The 23,806-nt window shown below is 42.7% G+C and overlaps 1 protein-coding gene across 3 annotated transcripts in view; it reads right to left on the reverse strand.

The window, feature by feature from the left end:
- The window catches only part of KMT2E (lysine methyltransferase 2E (inactive)), a 118,328-nt gene that overhangs the window by 60,495 nt on the left and 34,027 nt on the right, over positions 1-23,806 (reverse strand). For all 3 annotated transcript variants that reach the window (XM_048836375.2, XM_048836380.2, XM_048836373.2), the window contains exons 5-9: positions 19,781-19,861; positions 15,757-15,815; positions 3,822-3,994; positions 2,215-2,253; positions 478-690 (exon numbers count right to left, since the gene is read on the reverse strand). In XM_048836375.2, coding sequence (XP_048692332.2) covers positions 478-690; positions 2,215-2,253; positions 3,822-3,994; positions 15,757-15,815; positions 19,781-19,861 — 565 coding nt within the window. The remainder of the gene's footprint in view (positions 1-477; positions 691-2,214; positions 2,254-3,821; positions 3,995-15,756; positions 15,816-19,780; positions 19,862-23,806) is intronic.

The raw sequence follows: 23,806 nt of genomic DNA on the forward strand, positions 1-23,806 counted from the left end.
CTGTGTGGAAACTATTCTGTGGATAAACAGATTAATTTAGTCTCCATGCTGTCAATCTGGCAATTTTTATGAACACTAACATTCACCTAGCAGTTTTTAAAAATAAAGAAAATTGGAATGTTATAAAGCACACAAATGCATGAATATCAACTGTGATTCATTATTTAAGAAAGGTTTCAGAGTAGCAGCTGTATTAGTCTGTATCCACAAAAAGAAAAAGGAGTACTTGTGGCACCTTAGAGACTAACAAATTTATTTGAGCATAAGCTTTCGTGAGCTATAGCTCACTTAAAACTATTACTGCTAACATGTTCCCAATTGGTAGAATGAGCTAGAGATTAAAAAAAAACCTAAAGAAGAAAAGAATGACTACGACACTGGGAACAGTATCTCATAAAAGCATACAAATTTTAGTGCTACTTTAATGAGTTATGCATTTCTTTCCCTTGTTACACAGTTCCGTCTTCACTTATTTACCTCTACGGGAGGTTTGAAGATCAGATTGCTGGTGCTAACTTCTTTTCTGTCATTTCCATTGCCTAGTCTCAGAGCTATTCTTTGTGCCTCTCTCTGAACACCCTCGCTGTACTGGTTATTATTTGCTTCTTCGTAACGATCCATCCATGCCTTGATTTTAGTTTCCCATCCAAAGTTTGAACTGTCAGAAGGATCAATCTCTGGAGCTGAACCCTACAAATCACAATAACCAGAAATTACAAACAAGATACGTGATTTTTAATAGCATAACCTTTAATAAGTTATAAGCTCATAAGTTAATAAGTTGTGTGACCAACACAAACAAGCCAGAGTGCATGTGCAGAGCAGGGTGTGTCAGGAAATGTGAATCAGAGCAATGAACCCACCCCCGCTGTACCCGTGTCTCATGGAAAAACATCTAGAAGTAAGTTCCTGGCCCAAGCTTGTGGCTGGCTTCTAGAGGAGATAGACTGAGAATGTAGGAAACTCTTGCTGTTGCCTCCTGGCCTCAAGGGGGCAGGTGTTGGAAGTTAATTCCCCGTTCATTTTAAACTCTTATGAAAAGGGGTCAAAGGCAGAGAGTTCCCACCTGCCCCCTTCCCTCTTAGTCCTAGCTCTGCCTTTCCTGCCCAGATCCTGTGGTCCTTCCTTGCTTGGCTCCACAGTGGAACCACAGATGACTCAGGATCATTACAGTCCCAGAGCCACGCTCCACCTCCACACCACAACTCCATAGAGGGGCCTGAGATGACAGGTGTTTTCTGCCCCTCCCTCACCATCCCTACATGAAAGGTTTTTTCCTTCTCCCAAAACGGTCTCAGGGGTCCTTGTTGTTCCATGTGCTGTTGCTCCTCTCTTCTACCTGACCTAGCACAGCAACTGATAGAAGCTAATAAATCAGTAGTATCTGAATTCCCAGTAGTTGAGTTTATCTATGATGCTGCTTAACACAGGTGTTAACAGATGATGCATGCGAGCTCCTTCTAAGAAACAAATAAGAGTGATATCATAACACGGTGCATAGAACTAGGAAGTGAAACTTACCATCAGTAAAACTGTTTTTCCAATTTTATTCATTTGCAATATTACTTGTCACAATAGTAAGAAGAACACTTTCAGACAAATGATTTTTAGGCTGGCTGTGCTGCTTTTTTGTATGTTTATACTGAACAGGAGGAATAGTTAGGATCAAATAACTAAAGAACAGAACAGTGGAAGAATTCAGTAGTTCTAATTTACACAACATGGATCTTTTGAAGTCCTCTAAGACCAATTAGGTTTTAAGATAAAACTGTCAAAACAATCTCACAGCTGACATCCCAGATCATTGTTTGACTTGCTAGAGACATGGGAAACTCTTCCTCAGGCTGCCTCTTCTAAATTCTCATCCATCTTTTTGAAATCTCATGTTTTCTCAAAGGGAAGAAATTCTAGATAAACAGCATTGCCTGAGCTTGCAGAGTCAGTGCCAATTGAAAGACAAATTGGTCATTTTCTTATATTCTTTATTTAACCACCACCAGAAAACAATTATTCTACTAGAAAGGTATTTTAACACCTGTACATGTTATTCAGGTGTATTCTGGATAAATATAAACACCAATATATAAGACGATAGTCTAAGTATACAAACACATGTTCTCATATAAACAAAAATAAGATTAGTTAGCAGGAAGTTCAGAATGTAACTGAAGTAATATCCATATCTATCTACAATTATCATATATTTACACTTACCTTAACTCTTGAAGATTTCCTAGATCCTTCGCGAAAAGCCTTAAAAAAAAAATGCAGTTGTCATTTAAAAGTATTTAAAGATTAACAACGTTTTTCTGAGGGAAAATGATCTTATGCTTTTTTAAAAAGGTAATTAAGTTCTTAATACAACTGTTCTCATTAAAAGCAACAACAGGAAGGGTAGAGAGTGACATTAAAAGATCAAAAAAAGAAGGAAGGCCACTTGCATTTTTCATATTCTTGAGAACATTATATAAAGGTTGCCAATAAAATGAAATCCAAGGTTTCAAAGCTAGTAGTCCAATGGCATTTGGTGGCATGAAATTTGCCTTTTTTCCAGTATTACAAACTCACCTTGATGCTTCACTCACTGTGCTAGTGATCAACATTAACCTAGAACGCTCTGTGGGCATACAAAGTAAACCCATTAAATGGCGCACACATTGGAAAGCCTATGGATGTACATTGTATATCATGTAAAATTATGGAAACACTCTCTCAAAACACAGTATTTTCCATTAAGTTTGCCTTTTCAAACATCCCCTTACACTATATTAGGAGGTAACCACTGAGTATCAGCACTTTATATTAAGAGCTGTCATACAAGTGATATTTTACCAGCTGATCAGATATTTCTACAACTGCATTTGGTTTTAAAAAATAAATTAATGACCTTAAACATTTGTTTCAAACGCCAAAACACTGTCTAACTATTGAAATTCTGGTTTCCAGCTCCAGTTTCTTTTAATATTTTTGCTTGACTGTCACAGTTCTTTATTTTAACATGATCACAAACAGAGCATGTTCTTAAAATCATGGAATGATTTAATTTCTGTATTTTGCTAGTATCCAGTGTTTGATTTTTATAAGAATCTAGAAAATCAAGGTATCATATTTCACGTCAGTGTATTAATTCTATTGTAGTGGTTCCTCAATACAGTTACTTTTAAGCTGTTTTTTTAATTTTCTAAATACAACACATTGTTATTTCCTTGGTTAAAAATTATATTTTCAAAAAGAATTTTGGAATAATCACACTTCACTTACTAAATTGTGTTGAAAAGGTTACTTTCTGGCAGCAGTTTTCTACAGAACTGCCACTTCAACTGAATGGAATGCCAAGCCATCTCAGGTAGAACTGGCAACACCATCAATCAATCATTCCTGAATTTTAATAGCTAAAGAGCACTATAAAAATATTTGCCCTTTATTAGCAGCAGTGGGAAGAAAAAAAATGAGCGAGAAATATTCTAGTGATAATAGCACGAGGCAAAAAATGTCCAAATGTATTTATAAATAGACTCCTCACAGGACACCATGTAAGCATGTATATATTGTATGCAAATGTGTTATAAATTTAAAAAAATTAATATTAATCCATTTCTAAAGGGATTCCACCATAAAGAATACTGGATAACCAAAAAAAAAAAAAAAAGGGGGGGGGGGGAAAGAGGTCTGATACATCACTTTCCATGGATGAATCCTGCATACTAATCTAAATTCAGGCAACACGAGGCAAATGTTAAAAATGTCACATACCAGTAATTCATTCCATTACATGAAAGCTATGAGAAGTAAAGAGCAATTAAATGTTTAAGTTAACTTACCTTTTTACATTTTGCAATGTTCTGCTCTTTCTCCCCACTTTTTTTCCTTTTCTTGTCATTAACCTTAGTAACCCTTGTAGCAGTTAGAGTAATTGTAGTTGGTGTGTGTTGAAAAGCAGTATACAGTTCCACAGGAACTTCATCACCACTTTCTGTTGCACTTGTATCCCCATCTATAAAAACAAAATAAAACAAACACTGTAAAAATAATCAGGTATTCAGGAAGTGTTTAACCTATAATACTGGGTTTTCCAAAATTAAGATAAGCGGAGTCCCAACCTATAAGCTGCTGCAAGTATCCACATGCAGAATTCAGCAAGATGGCATGACATGAATGAGTCTTTTGGTGTCCCCATAAAACTCTATCCCAATATAGCCAAGTTAAAAGACTTCAAAAAATCTGAGTTCACACATGCTCAGTAGAGACTTAAAGGTTTAACAGCTAGACTCCTTGAAGATTCTGTCTGAAATGAGCATGCGTCACATCACAGCTAAGCAGGACTTTCCCTCCAAGGGCAACTCTGCGCTGCTGCAGGCCATGTGGGGTCTGGGCACCTGAACACTCTCTCTTGTAGTCCCAATGACCTGCCCCCGCAGTCACCAGCAGGAGAAAGTTGCTGGAGACCGAAAGGGAAAGGAGATTGGTCAGGGAGCCCAAAAACCTAGGAAATTACACATTAAAAAAAAAAAGGAAAAAATATTAGATTTATTATTATTAAGGTTACAAAATAAAGCACTCACTCCAGAAATGCTAGTGCAACCTTAATTCACGTCCCCCTCACTTATGGTACGCATTATGACATCACCTTAAATTATACAATCACATGCTATTTTTCCCACAGGATGCCGCCTTATTCAACATACTGGATAGATCTACTCTGGGGATGAATGACAGTCATGCAGTGTGGAAGATTTGTCTGCTGAACCCCTGCTTCGTTTATTGTAGAAGCTGGAAGGGTATGAAGTGACTGAGGCAGGGGATTGCAAGAACAAAAAGGATGATCTCGTGGTTACAGCAGATCAATGTTGCCCTGGAAAACTGGATTCTATCCCTGCCTCTGCCACATAGTTCCTATGGATGCTAGGCAAGTCCCTTATATCAACCTTTTCACAGAATGGCACTAATTGTTTGTTCCTCATTTTCTGGGTGCCTGACTTGAAACTCTGGGGCCTGATCTGCAGAAGTGCTGGGCACTCACAGCTGCAACTGATGTCAACAGGGACAGTGCTTTGAACATACAAAATACTATATAATGCTAAAAGAAAAGGAGGACTTGTGGCACCTAAGAGACTAACAAATTTGAGCATAAGCTTTCGTGAGCTACAGCTGATGCATCCGACGAAGTGAGCTGTAGCTCACGAAAGCTTATGCTCAAATAAATTTGTTAGTCTCTAAGGTGCCACAAGTCCTCCTTTTCTTTTTGTGGATACAGACTACCACGGCTGCTACTCTGAAACCTATATAATGCTAAGTTATCTGAAAAATCATGTTTTAGGTGTCTCAAAATGAGCATACAAAACTAATGGATACTTTTATCCTTAATCTTGGAGCCTCAGTTCCCCATTTTTAAAACTGAGATAATACCTACTCATCTCACAAGGATGCTGTGAAAAACGTAGTATCTCAGACGCACTCAAGATACTACAGTGATGAGCACCACAGAAAAGTCCATGAGAAAAATCAGTAATTCAATTTTCAGAGCAATGTTAGAATAGTGTGCAGTAAACAAGGCACTGGGCCACACACTGAACAATGATATAACAAAATATTGAATTAAAGGTCATTCATGGAGAACATCCATCATGTACACTTAATGAGGCAGGGATCCTGAAGAAATAATACTATGTGATCATGTAATTAAACAATTAAAACGTATGGTCTACTGAGGACTGTCAGTCAAAGTAACCGTGGTGGATGATGCCCAGTAAAAAGTTCCCAGAGCTGACTTAATCCTGCGAATCCACAAGTCTCTGGAGTGGTCCTGCAGGGTGCACCAGGTAGGGTCAGGACATGTACTCCTTCATGCATCGATGGAGAGTCTGAGAACACAGTGTGCTGGGGTGTTTTTGTCCATCCTTGCACCATGGCCGAAGAGCATGCAATATTGCTTTCAAATGTAATGAGTGATCGAAGGCAGGCCAGATTTCAGTCTTTAATGACGTCTGTCGAAGCACACATGTAGAAGTGCGTGAATTAAGGTTGCACAGGCATTTCTTAAACTTTCTGAGTGCTTGACTCGGCAACCTTAATGTTCTTTTAATGTAGATTTTTGTGTATAATATAAACGTAAGATATCGAATCGACAGTTCATTTAATAAATAGGTTCTTAGTTATAAGAACGGCCATACTGGGTCAGACCAAAGGTCAATCTAGCCCAGTATCCTGTCTTCCAACAGTGACCAATGCCAGGTGCTTCAGATGGAATGAACAGAACAGGTAATCATCAAGTGATCCATCCCCTGTCACCCATTATTTATTTATACATTAGAAGATCTTGATTTTTTGCGTCATGCAAGAACTTCAGGTTGACCATCAGTTTCAAGAAGACTGTGATCATGTACCACAGGTGGAAGAACCAATGCCTGCTATTATTACCCTGAAGGGTAAATCTCTTGGCACTGTCAACAGCTTTTGCTAGTTGGAGTCTATGATCAGCACAAATCTTGACCTTCAGACTGAACTGACTAACAATTGGAAAAGCAGCTTAAAATTTCAGGCTAATATAGAATGGAACAACAGCAAATTAAGGTGAAGATGTGAATCTATAAGACTTGACTGCTGTTATCCCGACTATGGTTCAGAAACATGGACTACATATGCTAGGCACATCAGTAGCCTGAACAGCTTTCACATGAGATGCCTGTGTAAGACTCTGGAAATAAAGTGGGAAGATAAAATACCAAATACAGAGTGCAGGAGTACACAGGATTGACACACCTAGAAACTACTATCAAGAATAGGAGGTTGTGATGGCTTGGTCATGTCAGGAGAATGGGAGAAGACCATATCCCCAAGAATATTTTGTACAGCGAGGTTCAAGACAGTTCTAGAAAGTGGGATCGCCCTTTATGGTGGTACCACGATATGTACAAAAATGATACGAAATCATTCAATATCAATGTAGAACGCTTGGAGGAGTGTGCAGAATCCCCTTCCATCTGGAGGAAACATCTGGAACTGGGTACAGCTCAACATGAAGCATCTTTGATCCAGAAGATGGAAGCAAAGGGAGAAAGAAGAAAGCTTGCTGTAATCCTGAATGCCAACCCAGACAACATATGGATCTGTGAAACTTGCAACAAGCTGTGTCGCTCTCCAACTTGGCTTGTCAGCCATAAGTGGATTCATCAGGCATCTGACTAGACCTTTTATGTGTACACCTTGATCCAATAGATTGACAGTTGCCTATACATTAGGTAAATGAAATTTTCTTAATCTAGTTGCACCTCTTGGAACTGTTGTCTAAACTGGCATCAGTAAACCATATAGAAAGAACACACATTTTTTTGCAAACAAAAATTACAATCAGTGGCAAATAATTAGACAGTTACATAGTAAATGTTAGTCCAAGGCACTCCTGGAAATAAGTGAATGCTAAATTCCATATAGTGGAGCCCACGTAATCGATAAATCAAAGGACAAAACCCATCATCCTGCGGGAAGGAACTACCTTAATATTAGTGTCTACCCTGAACACAAGCAGAAACTCTGCTCTCCTTCATGGAAGCACTCCCTCAGCTCTTGAATCTATAACATATGTAGGACTGCTCTGACCTATTCAGTTCCCAACTATGGAACCTGGCTTCATTTTCAAGATTCTTTGGAATGGTGCATTAAAGGAAATTTTGACTCCCAAAGAATGAAACCTGGAGAATTCACACAAGATTCCTCCATTGGTAATACTGATTCTTTTTTCAGGGACAGCCAGGTGATTTCTCAAACTCTACTTCCAAGACCAGATAGCTGAAGTGACATCTTTGATTAGATAGCGCATCCAGACAAACCATGATACTTACCAAGAAAGACCAAGTGTAACACTCACAAGTGTCCAGACAGAACATCTTTTCAGTTTACTTGAAGCTCCTTTTAGAAGCAGGAAGTCTTTTGAGACATATTGAATTATCCAATTCACAAAACACCAGATTAAAACTACATTTTTACACTATATAAAAAAAAAAAAAAAAACAGTCCTAAAACAAATACAACATGACCATCAAACAAATGAAAGGTAAAAACAAAAATATGATCAGCTAATGTGATCCAAAGAACTTCTCTCTCAGATATGGCGCTCCTGCAGACACTGTTGTGAAAAAAAGGTCTGATGGTTATGCATACAAGTTTGATGCCCTCTTTGAGGCTTGATGTACACCTAATGATTTGCCTCTAGGCAAAAGTCTGACCTAACTTAGCTATCAACTGCTCCATGCTTCTGGGGATGGCTCCCTAGGCGTCGGCACCTGTTGTGCTACCCCCGTGTCAGATTCCGCACCAGGCTCTGAGCCTGGTGCCAGCGGTGGTTTGTCCAAACAGGGAGGAGTGGTGGGAGTACGGTAACAGCATCACAGGCATATCCACTCCAAGGGCTCCAACAAGGCCATTGAGCAGGCCACTGGCCCTGCTGCCATGCAGCCACCGCAAGTGCCTTGCCAGTCTCCAGCACCGCTGGAGATTTATGCTTCCTTGGCGAAGGGCTGAACTCCGGTTCCAATGCAAACCAGTTCCCTTCCGGGAACCAGGGTGGAGTGGGAAATGGTGCCTTTCCACAAAGCAGTACCGGGACAATGGAGACCGGTGCCATGATGGTGAGCGGTCCCACACCGGTGGGAACCGATGCCTCAGAGCTCGTCTAGGCAATAGGGACCTGCACCAGGGAGATCTCTGGTGAGATCCTGGTCAGTACCAGAATACGGAGACCGATGCCTCGATTCCACTGTCCCATGCCTCGTAGAAGGAGATCGTGAGCGTGATGCCGGAGACCTGGGTTGTTTGGCTGGTGACTGAGGTTGCGGGGACTGGGAAATACGTCAGTGTTCTGGGGACCGGTGGTGCTCCACCACCCTTTGGGATGGCCAAATGGCTGGCTTGGGTTACATGGCCTTAACCCCATCCTGCAGCGGGTGTGGCGAATGCAGCACTGGCAGTCCCTTAGCCACCTGGGCAGCCTTGGGCATCGAACGCCCCAGAAGGAACCAGGGTCCCCTGCCGCTCCCAGGAGTCGAATCCCTGGTAGGGTTAGGGGTCCAAACGTAGTGGCACCCTCTTGTAGCTCCAGAGTGGGCATGCGGCCTTAACTAGGTCCTCTGTCCAGAGCCCCCTTCCCTTCCTTGGACAGCGCCGGGGAGCTTCTTTCCTTTCGCCACTTTTTGGGCGCTGGCAAAGGGCAATGGTGCCGGGAGGAACCCAGTGCCAGCAGAGCACTCCGCACTGACGCCAAGGTGCTGGGTGCAGAGTCCGAATGGGAAGGGTCCGACTCCAGATGAAGTGCACCTCCATGAGGAGGGCTTTCAGGTGGATATCCTGCTCTTTCTGGATTCTGGGACGAAAGTTCTTACAAATCCTGCACTTCTCCTTTATATGGGATGCTCCCTAGCACTTCAAACAGCTGCTGTGGGTGTCACTAATAGGCACTGGCCTGTTGCATGAGGAATACGGTTTGAAGCCTAGGGAACAGGACACGCCCCATCCCAGGGCAAAGTCCCAGCCAGGACTCTAACTACTAAACTAATACCTAAACACTCAACTATCTGAGAACTATATACAAAGAAGACAGTCAATGGGCTAACACTGCTAACACGCTTGCAAGGCAAGATAAGATGCTCTGACCAACTGATGGGCGGTAATAAGGAACTGAGAGGGCATAGGACCAGCAGTGCATGAGCGTGGCACTCCAGACGACGCCACTGCCGACCCTACGGATACTGCTAGGGCAAAAATCTCAGATGACTGTTCACATGGTCGTGCACATACAGACAGTTGTTCTCCTTGTGCTCTAAATGGAGGGTATAAGCAACAGCATGGAACCGATGCCTCTCCAGTTCCTTTTCTGATCATGAATCCTGTCATGATCCACAGCAGAGGCGACACAGGATGGGTAACGGAATACAGATAGGGACCACACATCTCGAACAACCTTCAGTTACAGGTAAGTAACCTCCATTTCTTCCTTGAGTGATAGTCCCTATGTGTATTGCACATGTGGGAGATCAGTAAGTAGCAGTCAATTGGAGGAAGGGAGGGTGAGAGGATGCATTTGGTATGCATATCTGTAATGGTGCCACCCCACAACTGTATCTGTAGAAGAAGATTAGACCAATGCATAAAGTTTTGTAAAGCTGTGGATGGAACTCCAGATAGATGTAGGGAGGCTATCTATTAAGGGTATGTCTTGCAGAGATGCCACAGTGGTTGCTTTTGCTCTGGCGAAATGGGCTCTCATCCTCTCTGGGAGGGGCAGGGGAGACGAACATACATGCTAGTTGGTAACAGATTATGATGCAGCCCAAGATCCAATTAGCGAGTCTTTGCACAAATAGTGGTTGACCCACTGATCATTCTGCCAGGGCAATACATAGACTAGGTGTCTAATCGTTTTCATTCTTTGTAGCTAGAAAACCAGCCCCATCAGACATTTAGGGAGTCAAGTCTTCTCTCCTCATCAGAAGCATGAGATTTTGCAAACAAAAATACTATTAAGTGGATGGTTTGATTCATGTGAAAAACTCCAAAAATTTCTGAAAAATGATATATGACTGATCTGCCATGAGCACTCCCAATTCATTCTCCCGTCTGGCTGATGTGATGGCAACAAGGAAGGCAACTTTCATCAGGAGATGGGACACAGAACAGGCAGCTAACAGTTTGAAAGGAGGCCTGGTGATAACTGAAAGGACCAGATTGAGATCCCATTGTGGTGTTGGTTTCACCATTGGTGGGAATGTTCTAATAAGTCTCTTCAGGAATCAGGTTGTCATTGGATTAGTAAAGAAGGTGTGTCCCTCAACTGCTGGATGAAAGGTGCTGATTGCTGTGACATGGTATCCAAATACCAGGCCTTGAATTGTAGAGATCCTAATCTGGGATGCCTGGTTGTAGCATTGCATTGCATTAGTAGATCCTGAAATGATTGGATGTTGATAGGCGGATGGGTTGAAATCCTGAGGCAATCCAAGAATCAGAACTTTCTTGGTCAGCTGGGCACTATAAGGATGAACTGAGCCTTGTTGTGACAAATCTTTCGGAAGACTTGTGATATTAGCGAGATGAGAGGGAAGGCATATTTGAGATGTCCTGTCCAGGGTAGCAGAATCCATCATCCTTTGAGCCTCAGCCCAGAGCTGCTCTGGAGCAGTACAGGGGGGAGTTTCTAGTTAGCCTGTGAAGTGAGGAGGTCTCAAAGGCAGCATTCCCCAATGGGTGAAGATCTTGTTCAGGACAGAGTTGTAAAACTCCCATTTGTGGTCTGTGGAAAAATGCCTGCTGAGACTGTTTGCTAGGGATTTCTGTGCACTTGGAAGGCATGCTGCTGAGAGAGTTATGTGGTTACTGTTACACCAATTTCAGAGGTGGACTGTCTCTACACACAGGGAAAGGGATCTCATTCTGTGTTTATCGAGAAGACAGTAGTCATATTGTCCAACATTATCTGGAAATATTGGGACTGGATGAGTGGAAGGAATGTATTGCATGCGGAATACACTGTTCTTAATTCCAGTAAATTGAGATGCATTCTGGCCTCCAGAGGGATCCAAGTTCCTTGTGATTAACCATATGGGCTCCCCAAACTAAGAGGGAAGCATCTGTAATGATGCTCACTTTGGGTGTCAGTGTGAGAGAAGGAACTCCAACCTGAACCTTTTCTGGGTTTGCAAGAGAGACTGTAACATTGATTGTAACCTGTTACTCTGGCACTGATGTTGTCTTTGTCTGATGAGTAGACAGACTGAAGCCAGGCTTATAGGCAACAGAGATGGAGCCTAGCAAATGGTGTAACTAGATGCATGAGGCCATATGGCCTAAAAGGGAAAAGCAAACCCTGACTGTAGTCCGAAGTCTGAGGGTGACCTGCTTTATCAAATCAATCGGGGTGTAGAATCTCTCCATCGGGAGATAGGCTCTTGCTGCAGTTGAGTCCAAGGTCACACCTACAAAATCTCTAGTCCTTGTGGGAGTGAAAGTGGATTTTTTTGTGGCTGACACAGATTCCCAAGGAAGACAATAGGCAGAGTAGGAATATGGTCACCAACTGGACTTTCCTGATGGATCTGCCCATCAGGAGCCAGTCATCAAGGTATGGAAAAACAGTAAAAGCTGTTTCTTCTCACTCAAGCTGCAACCACTGAAAAAGATTTCTGTAAAAGACCCTGGGTACCATATCTAGCTCAAATGGGAGGATTCTGAATTGGTAATGATCTTGCATAAGGAAGAACCTGAAGAACCTTCCGTAGGATAGGTGCATGTCTATGTGAAACTAAGCGTCTTTCATGTCAAAAGCCACAAACTGTGTGTCCTCTTCCAGAGGGGAAAATTTTTGATCCCAGTGTGACCATACAGAATTTTAATTTTTTGATTAAATACATTTAATTGGCATAGGTCAAGAATCAGTCTCCATCCTCCGTTCTTTCTGGGGACTAGGAAATATGGGAGAAAAATCCCCTCCTCTGATGTTGAAGTGGCAAGAGGTGCACCTCTTGATGTAGGATTTCCTTATGAGATTAGTCCGTGAAAAGGGGCTGGGAAGGGGGTTTGTGGTAAGAGGTAAAAAAAAAAAACTCGATCAAATAGCCAGAGTAAATAATTTTCAGCACTCACTTGTCTGTTATTGCCCCTCAATTGCAGGCAAAGCGGGAAATGTGGTCACCAAAAATCTGGGAGGTAGAAGAGTAAGGCATCAATTCAGGAACGCGGATCTCAAAAATCCTGTCAAAAGAAAACCTTCGGCTGTGGCTTGGGGTGCGGTGTATCAACCGATGTTGAGGAAACTACATACCTCAGTCTCTGTACCCTCTGTCATTTTCACGGTGGCACTGATGACAAAACAGTTGATGGGTAGTCTTTTTCTGTACTTCTGTTTGTGATGCTCTCTCTTTGGGGCAGATGTATAGATACTCAAAGATAAAGGTTTTCAAGCCTTTAAGAGAATGAAGAAACTGATCAGTCTTTTCATTAAAATAGTTAACTGAATCAGAGGTCAGGTCTTCAATGGTACTTTGTACCGCTCCAGGAAAATTTGTGGACTGCAAATCAGGATCGTCTCCTCATAGCCACAATAGCCATCGCTCTGGAAGCAGTATCAGCAGCATCTACAGCCTGAAGAGATGTTTTGGCTAGAGATTTACCCTAATCAATTAAGTTCTGGAATTGGATTCTATCCTAAAAGACTCTGTCTTTGAATTCTAAGAACTTCACATAATTGATGAAATTATATTTTGCTAAGAGGCCCTCGTAATTAGCAATCCTGAATTGAAGACTTGTGTAGGAGAAAGCTTTTCTCCATATGAGGTTGAGGCACCTTTGTTCAAAGGTGTTATATGTTGGGGCTGTTGCAGCCTGGACCTGTCAGTGGCTGCTTGTACCACCAGAGAGTTCGGTGCTGGGATGTCAGATCAAAAACACCTGTAGGTAAAACGAAATAGTGCTTCTCAGCCATCTTTGAGGTGGGACCATAGGCGGTGAAAAAGTGTGCCACGCTACTCTGTCTGGGTCTATAATGGCCTCATTGACCAGGAACACAAGGGTTCTAATATGTCCAACGGTTTATGTTGAGACTCTTGAATCTCTTCAAGCTGGATCCAGAACTCAGGCACCACTCAAAGTAAGAGCTCCTGATACTGCCTGTGATCATCAGGCAGAGATAGCGAAGATGGGGTGACCGCCTGATTGGGAGAAGATGATAAAATAGCTGACAGATGTGGCTCCACTTCCTCCTCCTCATACTCAACAGAACCTGTTGGTGTCAGCTAGGAGAGGGCAGAAGAGGTTCATGCATGAATCTGTGGTGCCTAGATTAAGGATCCCACTAATGCCAGTAGAAGAGGTCAACTAGTTGGGGCAGACCCCATTGCATTGGAACCATCGGTCTCTTGGAAAGTCATACCTGAGTGGACAACAGAATCCCAATCTCCTGGAGCTTCCATCCAGGCTTGCTCCTCATGCAGGAATAGAGGCTCATCTGGGGCCTCCAACTCATCCAATGAGAAGGTTGGTTCTCAACTGACCAGTGGAACCATTAGTACCAATGTATGGGTACTCAGTTCTGCAGATGGAAGACTATCTTACTCTGGTGCAGTGGTTCTCAACTTATTTATAATTGTGGGCCGACTATGCGGCCCACAGTGTGTTACCTGGGTCGCAGGGGCCAGGTGGCAGGGCAGCGGCCCCCCGGAGCTTGCAGGGTCCACCAGCTGCCCCAACCCCGGACCTTATGGGGTTGGCCGGGCAGCCTAGACCCCCCCTCGTGCTGGGCAGCCAAGAACCCGGACCTCACCTTGTGGGCCAGCCTTCAGCACACAGCTGAGCTGGGCCGCAGCTGTGTTCCAATTGGGCTGCATGCGGCCCACGGGTTGAGAACTGCTGCTCTGGTATAATGTCTCTAAATAAGAATGGTCCCGAAAGAAGAGGGGATTGAAGGTACAGGAGAGCAAAAACATCCCTTGGGAAGATGTACGTCTCAGACCACCCTGTGATGTACAGTGAACTGGTGGTAACAGCAGTCAGATCAGACACTTCCCTGGTTGCAGCAGATGTCAAATCCCTCTGGGGCCTTGTTGGTACCAGCACAGAGTCTCATCTGGATGTTAAAGATAATGTCAGTGGAGGTCTTTTTTCTGGTTTATACACTTGATCAAAGATTGGAACCGATGGGTCCTTACTCCTGCACGTTGCATTTTCCTGCTGGGGAGGTTTACGAAGACTTAAGTCCTTAGGACCATGTGTGAGGACTTCTCTGACTTGGGAAGGGTTGGAAAGGGATCTTTTCTCTTCAGGACAGATTTAGAGTAGGATCTGTCTCTGTGCTTGTGAGTGTCACTTACTGTCATGAGAAGCCTTGGACTCTAAGCTTGGAAGTTGTAGCCTCAGCTCCTGAGGTCACACTCACAGGGGTGCTACCTCTTGACTGAGGCCGATGTCGTGATCCAACTGGGGTCTAATGGCTTTTTCCATTGGCTGTTTTTTTCCCCACTGAGTCTGAGCTCTCAGCCCTCACACAGTCAGGGAGGGGAGTAGCAGCAGATGCTGTACTCAGTGGAGAAGTGAGCATTACCAAGGCACTAAAGGCAGTGTTAGTGTTTGTCACTCGCTGGAAAGGAGCAGGGGCAAGAAATTCAATTCTTAAACCCTGGGACTGTAGGCATAGTCCTTGCCCTCAGGGGAGAACTTCCCCATGGTGGGGAGAGAACTAAAGCTACACTTTCCTAAGTACTAAAAGTTATAAATCTAAGAGTGAAATTCTAAAATACTAATTAGAAGCAACAATAGGCGAAGCTGTGGACACAGAAGATTGAATGAGACCATGCACTAGTAAAAAGGAATTGGAGAGGTGTCAGTCCACACTGCCTCTTATACTCTCAGTTTGGAGCACAAGGAGAACAGCTGTGCACATGCAGGCCAGAGGACACCGCTTACTAAAAATCTCCGAACTCAGGCGGATGGTGTGCATGCAGACCATCCCTCAAAGAAGAAACTCGTTTCTTACAGAGTTTCATAACTGACTAGTACATATATAAAATCAAGATGTGCCTTGTTTGATGAGATAAAATACGGTTAAAACATTTCATTCGATTCCAGATTTTATATGCAAGAATGTTAGTTTCAAAGCACCTGCAAGGCTGCAAATTGGAGAACTATAAAAATATTCTCAGGGTCTTTACTGTTCATTGAAACATTCAGTATATATGACATATTTTAATAAGTTTATTAAATTTTCTTATTACCCACCTGACATATTTTCCCTTTTTCTTCGCTGCAGCAGCACTGCCCTTTCTTTATCTAAACTTCTGCATAAAAAAAAATTTTCAGAACAGTTTAGTCAACACATCAGAACATTTCTAAGTGGTTGAACCTAGGTATGAAATGCCGCCAAACCTTAGACACTTAGACAATTACAGTAACCAGTATACACACTTATTATTTATTCTGCAATGGTCAGTAGGTGGATGCTGTAATGCATAAAAATGAAGTTGGTTCACTGTTCCATTATGCAACAATACGATCTGTGCATAATAGTATCCAAAAGTGCCACTCTCATCTAACTCACTTGAGAAGGTAGCAAATGTTGTATCCATATTTAAAAGAGGTTCTAAGTTGATCCATGGAATTACAGACCAATAAGCCTTGCATCTTTAAATGGGAAATTGGTCAAAACAACTATTAAAAATGGAATAACTAAAACACCTGAAAGATCATGATGTGATTGGGTTCAATCAGCAGTTCTGGCAATGGAAAATCATGTCTCACTAACCAGAATTCTTTGAACATGTCAGTAAAATAGTGGAGAAAGCAGAACCACTTGACATAATTTATTTAGTCTTTCAAAAGGCTTTTGACAAGATCCCTCAAAAGAAACTTGAAGAAATTAGGATGTAAAGGGGGTCAAAAGAGTTCAAGATAAAAAGGAAGCAAAAATTCTTAAACATTTCAGAAATGCCAAATCTGGTTTTCCATGGTTTTGCTGAAGAACCACCAGGTCTAACTGTATGTTCATTATAAGCTCTACCATTTATCTGATGGGGTGGAGGTGTTGAGTTTTTAAGACATACTTTATTCATAAGTTTAGTCAGTCATGAAAGTTGAATAGGTGTTAACAAAACAGTTTTGGCTGTCTCAAAAATTTCCTCCCAATCTCAATTGTTCTGTTTTTATCACCTTGACTTTTGTGATACAGCTCCCTAGTTCTCCAGTTACCATGGACACTTCAGGCTACATTCACAAGGGACTTGGGTACCTACATCCAACATTTAGATGCCAATGGCATTCACAAAACCACTGCTCAGCTGCTACCTAACCCTGTAGGAACTTAAAGTCCTAGGTGGATACGTTACCACCAGTAAAGTCCTCAAGATGCTTAAACTTCAGCAGCTGGGCCTGCACAAAGCAGCCTAAGTCCTGGCACCACTCAGCAGCTCAATGCTTAATTCATGCCTATGCTCTAGTGGTATTCACAAACTTGGTGTTCCCTTGCCTATCTTACCTTAACGGCCCAATCCGCAAGGCAAACTCAGAGCAAGCCCAACCCAAACACAAGACAGAAATGGTGCTGGTGCCCTGCAATAGCCCAGTGGTTACAGTATTCACCCAGGATATATGAAACCCAGGTTCAAATCCCTACTCTACCTGATGTGGAGCAGGGATTTGAACCCAAGTCTCCCACCTCCTAGTTGACTGCCCTAACCACTTGGCTAAGGGGTATTCTGTGGTGAAGCTCTCAATATGCCTGCTGAAGTTGTTCCTCTTTATAGAAAATACTTGAACACTCACTGGAGAAAGGGGACTGGAACCTGGGTTTCCCAACTCCCACATGAGGGCCCTAACCACTGAGCTATAGAGTCACTCATTTTCTCTCTGGCCCAATTAATATTTAAATTATTTATTCACAGTGGAACAGTTCCAACAGGAGAGACTGAGATCCCCAGCCCGGAATAACCCATAACCCAGAGGTTAGGGCACTCATCTGGAAGTGAGAGACCTGGTTCAAGTCCCTACTTAACCCTCTCCTCTGCATTTCCCACTGCTAACTTAGGCAGCTCTCCACTCAGCATAATGGCTTTTGTGAATCCCCTTCTTAGGCACCTAACTCTCCCTAGGCATTATATAAGGAATACGGGTGTGTAACTTGGGTTTGTAAATTCAACTGGACAGCAGGTCACCAAAAAGTTAAGTGCTCTAATGCTAACCATTGCAACACCTAAATTCCCCTTGTGAATCTAGCCCTTCCAGCCTGGAAAGGAACTGAATTACCAATGTAATAAAAAAAAAAAATTAAAAACACAACAAAAACCCATATCCCACATACAGGCACAAACCCCGTCCCCTCCTTTAAAAAATGAAAAAGCCTCAGAACTATTTCATATACAAGAAGAAAAAAAGCCTGATTTCTTCCCCCACTCCCTTCAAAGCCTTTTGTGAGAACTTTGAAAAACCTTTTGCAAGTCCAAATAAATTAGATTTATCATATCTCCTCCTCTTATCCACCATTTTGGGGTGACATGATTTACTTTTTACAAAAGCTGTGCAGGTTTGTACGTATCATAGCACATTTCTTTCATTATTCCCTCAACCAACATACTTGAACTGAAATAGGACTCATTGTTCTTTAATTCCCATGTCACAGGGTGAGTTGGCCCTTAAAGAAGGTTGGTCAGCTGTACCTGTGCCATGAATACTTGCCATACTGCTCAGCTTAAGATGGGGGTAAAGGACACTTTCTGTTGTTGGCAAAGAGTCCTGTGGCACCTTACAGACTAACAGAGGTATTGGAGCATAAGCTTTCGTGGGTGAATACCCACTTCGTTGGATGCATGTAGTGGAAATTTCCAGAGGCAGGTATAAATACGCAAGCAAGAATCAGGTTAGGGATAAGGACGTTAGTTCAATCAGGGAGGATGAGGCCCTCTTCTAGCAGTTGAGGTGTGAACACCAAGGAAAGAGAAACTGCTTTTGTAGTTGGCGAGCCATTCACAGTCTTTGTTTAATCCTGAGCTGATGGTGTCAAATTTGCAAATGAACTGAAGCTCAGCAGTTTCTCTTTGAAGTCTGGTCATGAAGTTTTTTTGAAGCAGGATGGCTACCTTTAAATCTGCTATTGTGTGTCCAGGGAGATTGAAGTGTTCTCCTATAGGTTTTTGTACATTGCCACTCCTAATATCTGATTTGTGTCCATTTATCCTTTTATGTTGGGACTGTCCAGTTTGGGCGATGTACATAGCAGAGGGGCAAAGAGAAACTGCTGAGCTTCAGTTCATTTGCAAATTTGACACCATCAGCTCAGGATTAAACAAAGACTGTGAATGGCTAACCAACCACAAAAGCTGTTTCTCCTTCCTTGGTGTTCACACCTCAACTGCTAGAAGAGGGCCTAATCCTCCCTGATTGAACTAACCTCCTTATCCCTAGCCTGACTCTTGCTTGTGTATTTATACCTGCCTCTGGAAATTTCCACTACATGCATCCGAAGAAGAGGGTATTCACCCACAAAAGCTTATGCTCCAATACGTCTTAGTCTATAAGGTGCCACAGGACTCCTTTGCCGCTTTTACAGATTCAGACTAACATGGCTACCCCTCTGATACTTTCTGTTGTTTGCACTCGATACCTAGAAAGGGCTCATGACTTGACTGGAGGGCTAAATCACCTTAGCAGCCAAACCGTGGTGGGAGAACCACAACAGCTAACAGATCCAGAATCGTAGCAGGTATGCTCCTGCTATACTCCTGGATCACCCTCAGTAATGGTAGTTCTAACATTCGCTATCTTCCAACTAACTAATACAATTTCATATTTGTTACCCATTGTTAGGTTTATGCCATCTAGTCCTAGTGACTTGTTGCCCCTTGATTTATCAGCTTTTCCAGCATCTCCTCTTAAAACTTCAGTTTGACAATTTCTGATCTTTATTACCTGAAAAGAGAAGGTATTTTCCTACTCCATTCTCTGTAGTGAAGACTGAGCCAAAGAAATAACAATGGATGAGGTGTCTAATTAGTTGTTTTACTTCCAGATGACCTAGCAACAGACGCAATTCTCTTTCAAGTTTTCTGCTTAATACTTCAAGAATTTTAATTGTTAACACATGTGGTATGCTTCTTTATAACACAGAAACCTGCTTGCTACTTTGTGATCAACTCACTTTCAATAAAATTAACATATTTAAAAGGCAACTTTTATTCATGTTATAGTCTCTAAATATTTTAGTTAAGAGTTTAAAATTGTACGCACACACCATTATTAGCCATTTGCTACTCACCTAGGTTGACAACGTTCACACAGATATATATCAGGAATATGCTGCCTGTCGATCCCCATGCAGTCAATGTGCTGCCAAACACTGAAAAAAATAAAGATTCCACATGTATAGTCTTCTGAAATTAATGCATTTAAGACTGACACATCTTTAGTGACCACGGCACACTGGACATGTTTGGTCAAAAGAAACGGTTACTTAATGTAACAGTGATTCTTCAAGATGTGATGCAGACATGTATTCCACTTAGGTGTGTGCGCAACCAGCCCATTGGAGCTGGAGAATTTTGCCTAGCCATATCCATAGAGGGTCGACACTCATGCCTTGTGTCCACAGCCTCTCCCCTGGCTATATGAGGCGGCGCTGCCCCAGTTGCCCTCCTGCCAGGTTCCTTCACACAGAATGCCCAAAAACTAAACTACAATGCAGACGGAGAGTGAGTCATGGAATACATGTCTACATCACATCTCAAAGAACCACAGTTACAGGAAGTGACTGTTTCTTCTTTGAACAGATGCAGCCATGTATTCCACTTAGGTGACTCACAAGCAGTACCCACCCTGGGAAGGAGGGCTCCAAGTCTACCTAAAGAAGGATTGCAGGACTGCCCTACCAAAACTTGCATCCGCCTTGAAAGATGCAGTAAAGGAATAATGGTTCATAAATGTATGGATGGATGACCATTTAGCAGCCCTGAAAATGTCCAGTATTGAGATGTCACTGAGGAACACTACTGATGTTGTTTTAGCTCTCATAGAATGAGCTCGCACCTGCTGAGGAGGCATAGCTGAAGCTATTTCATATACAGTTTTGATACAGGATGTTATTCATTTTGAGACAGTCTGTGAAAGGACTGCTTGATCCTTCATACAATCTGCATATGATATAAAGAGGCGAGGCAAGGCAAAGCACGAAATGGTTTAGTCCTGTCCAGAAAGAAGGCCAGACATCGCCTATCATCTAATGTATGGAGACGCTGTTGCTCCGGAGATGAATGTCACTTATGAGAGAATATGGGTAAATACACAGCCTGGTTAAAATAAAACTGAGAAACCACTTCACAACCACGTCCAAAATTTTTGTCTAAAGTCACTTTGCCCATAGAAAACTGTGGATAAGGAGGCCCTGCCATTAGAGCCTGCAACTCACATAATCTTCTGCTGGATATTATTGCTACTAGGAATGCAGTTTTCAGCCAGAAAAGCAGAAACAGACAAGATTCCACATGCTTGAAAGTAGGTCCTATTAAAGCCATTAGTACCACACTAACTTCCACAGAAGAACAAGCTCTCAGACTGGAGAATGGAGACAAAAGTAGTCCTTTTAAGAATCTTGCTACCATGTTATTGAAGACTACCAATCTTCCCTGAAGAGGGGAATGAAACAGTATCGCTGCTAGATGCGCTTTCAATGAGTTAAACACAAGTCCCGACAACCTGAAAGCATAGCAGGTACTCCAAGATGTCCTGGATAGAAGCCAGTGTTGGCTGAATTCCATGGGCCAATGACCACACCAAAAACAGCTTCCATTTCACTGACAAGGCCATTCTGATAGAGATCTTTCTACTTTTGAGTAGGATCTGCTAAACAGCCACCAAACACTGCTCTTTTCTCCTCATTTAGCCACAAAGTACCGACACCATGAGATGCAGGGAGCTGAGAACGGGATGCAATGTGTGACCGTGATTCTGTGTGAGCAGTTTGGGATGGACAGTAAAGGGCACAGGAGGTTGAACTGACAGCAAAAGTCAGAGAACCAGCACTGCCTCAGACACACTGGGGAAATGAGAATGAGCTTGGCCCGATCTGCCTTCATCTTGAGACTGACCAGTGGGATGACTGGGATTGGGGAAAAGAGTACAAGAGAGCCAAGTGCCAGCTGAGACAGAAAGAGTTGGACAGGAGCCCAGTCTAAGGCCCCCCTTGAGAGCAGAACAGGTGACATTTCCTGTTGTCCCTCACAGCAAACAAGATGATCATCAGAATGCCCCAATTTGCAAAGATGACCCAGAAGACACTTGTCTTCAGACCACTTGTGACTCAGGAAGAAATTCATGCTGAGACGGTCTGTGAGATGACTCTGGAATCCAGGCAAGCAGTTGGCTATCAGCGTAATGCTCTCCTCAATGCAAAACTGCCACAACCTGAATGCCTCTTGGCAGAGCATCCTGGAGCGTGCTTCCCCCCTGGCTTGTTCACATAATACATTGCAGTGATATTATCAGAAAGTATGTGAACCACTGAGACCCTGAAACAGTCCAGAAAAGCATTGCATAAATTGTAGATGACCCGAAGCTCCACCATGTTGATATGCAGTGAGGACTTCTGCTCTGACCACAGACTTAACTTTCAGTGACCCCAGGTGTGCTCCCCAACCCATTAGGGAGGCATCGGCAACAGCAGACCTAGTTGGCAAAGGCCAGATGAAGGGAACACACTGGCAAATGTTCTCTAGACCATGTCCACCACTGCAAGGAGCCCATGAATAGTTGGGAAGGCAGACGAATCTGTCCAAGGGGTGAAGAGTTGGATGATAAACCATCCTGAGCCACATTTGCAGGGGGCAGAGGTGCAACCTTGCAAACTGGACCACCTGTGTGCAAGTGGACATGTGGCCCAGGAGCCCCAGGCACATCCGAACTGTCATGGAAGGCTGAGACTGCAGTCTGCGGCAAAATGTGGTAAATCACCTGAAAACAGTCAGTCAGCAGAAAAGCTCTTGAACTTGTTAAGTCTATTAGGGCCCAGTGAACTCGATTTTCTGAGTGGGAACCAAAGCTGACTTCCCAGTGTTTAGGATAAGAACCAGATGGTCAAGCAAGCACAGTACAGTGTCGATATGAGAAAGAGCTTCCTCTCTGTACCTGCCCCTCAGTAACGAGTCATCCAGATACAGGAAGATTTGGATTCTTTTCCTCCTAAGATACACCATCACGATAACCATTCACGGAGTCTTTTCTCTGAATGATCTGCAAATCGAACACCGCTTCTTGATGTAGGCTTCACTCAGGCACAGCAAGCACCACATTGTGATCACTACCCCACATGACAGACTATGTTTAAACCCTGGTGAGGGTATCACCAAGGAAATACTTAAATTACAGCTAACACATACTAAATCTAACTAAGACTATACTAAGGGTACTAATTAACTATATCCAACTAGAAAAGTCAATAAATAGAGGGACTGAGATGAAAACCACACAGAGCTCTGACTCCAGCCACAGGTGGTAAGAAGTAACAGAGGGGACCTGGGCAGTGATGCCTCATATATCCAAGGGAGCAGGTATGGCCACAATGCACTAGTGCTGCCCCTCTATGGGTACTGCTATGCAAAGTTCTCCAGCTCCATTGCGCTGAGCATGCACACATCTAAGTGGAATACACGGCTGTATCTACTCAAAGAAGAGGCACATTTCCAAAGTCATTTTCTATATGGCTTGTGCTATCCTGAAAACAACACATAAATTGATTTCTCTGAACTACCACCCTACCCCACTCCCACTACCTGACTACTTATTTTACATTCCACTGATCTGATCCCTCTGCATTTCCATCCCAGTAGCTGTTTCTTCATTCGCACTGCTCCCTCAGCCACATTTGTCCTCTACAAAATGCTCCTCCTTCAGCACTTTAAAAATATAAGAAGCATAAGTGTTATTAGAACCGCCAGAGGGTAAGACATTGCACTGAAACTAAGTGAATGTTGCAGCAGAGAACAATTTTTAGTAAATTCATTAGTCCATCTCAGCAGGGCTTGATAGCAATGTCCTTATAACACAACATGTTTTTTTAAATTGTTCTTAAAACATTCCCTTGTCAAGTGTTACACGTAATATTCACTGTTAACAGAAATGTTTATTTTATCAACCTAAATACTGTACACTAAAACTAGTGTGCTAATATTTTGCTTGAGATATTATAAACACACTACCCAGAACATGAAAGTATGCCTTCCAAAAGAACTAGACCAGGGGTCTCAAGAAATATTTTGGTGGCCTCAGAGTGAGGCCACCAACTCTTGCTGAT

Source organism: Caretta caretta, chromosome 1 (genome assembly GCF_965140235.1).
Source record: "Caretta caretta isolate rCarCar2 chromosome 1, rCarCar1.hap1, whole genome shotgun sequence".
NCBI classification, from domain to species: Eukaryota; Metazoa; Chordata; order Testudines; family Cheloniidae; genus Caretta; species Caretta caretta.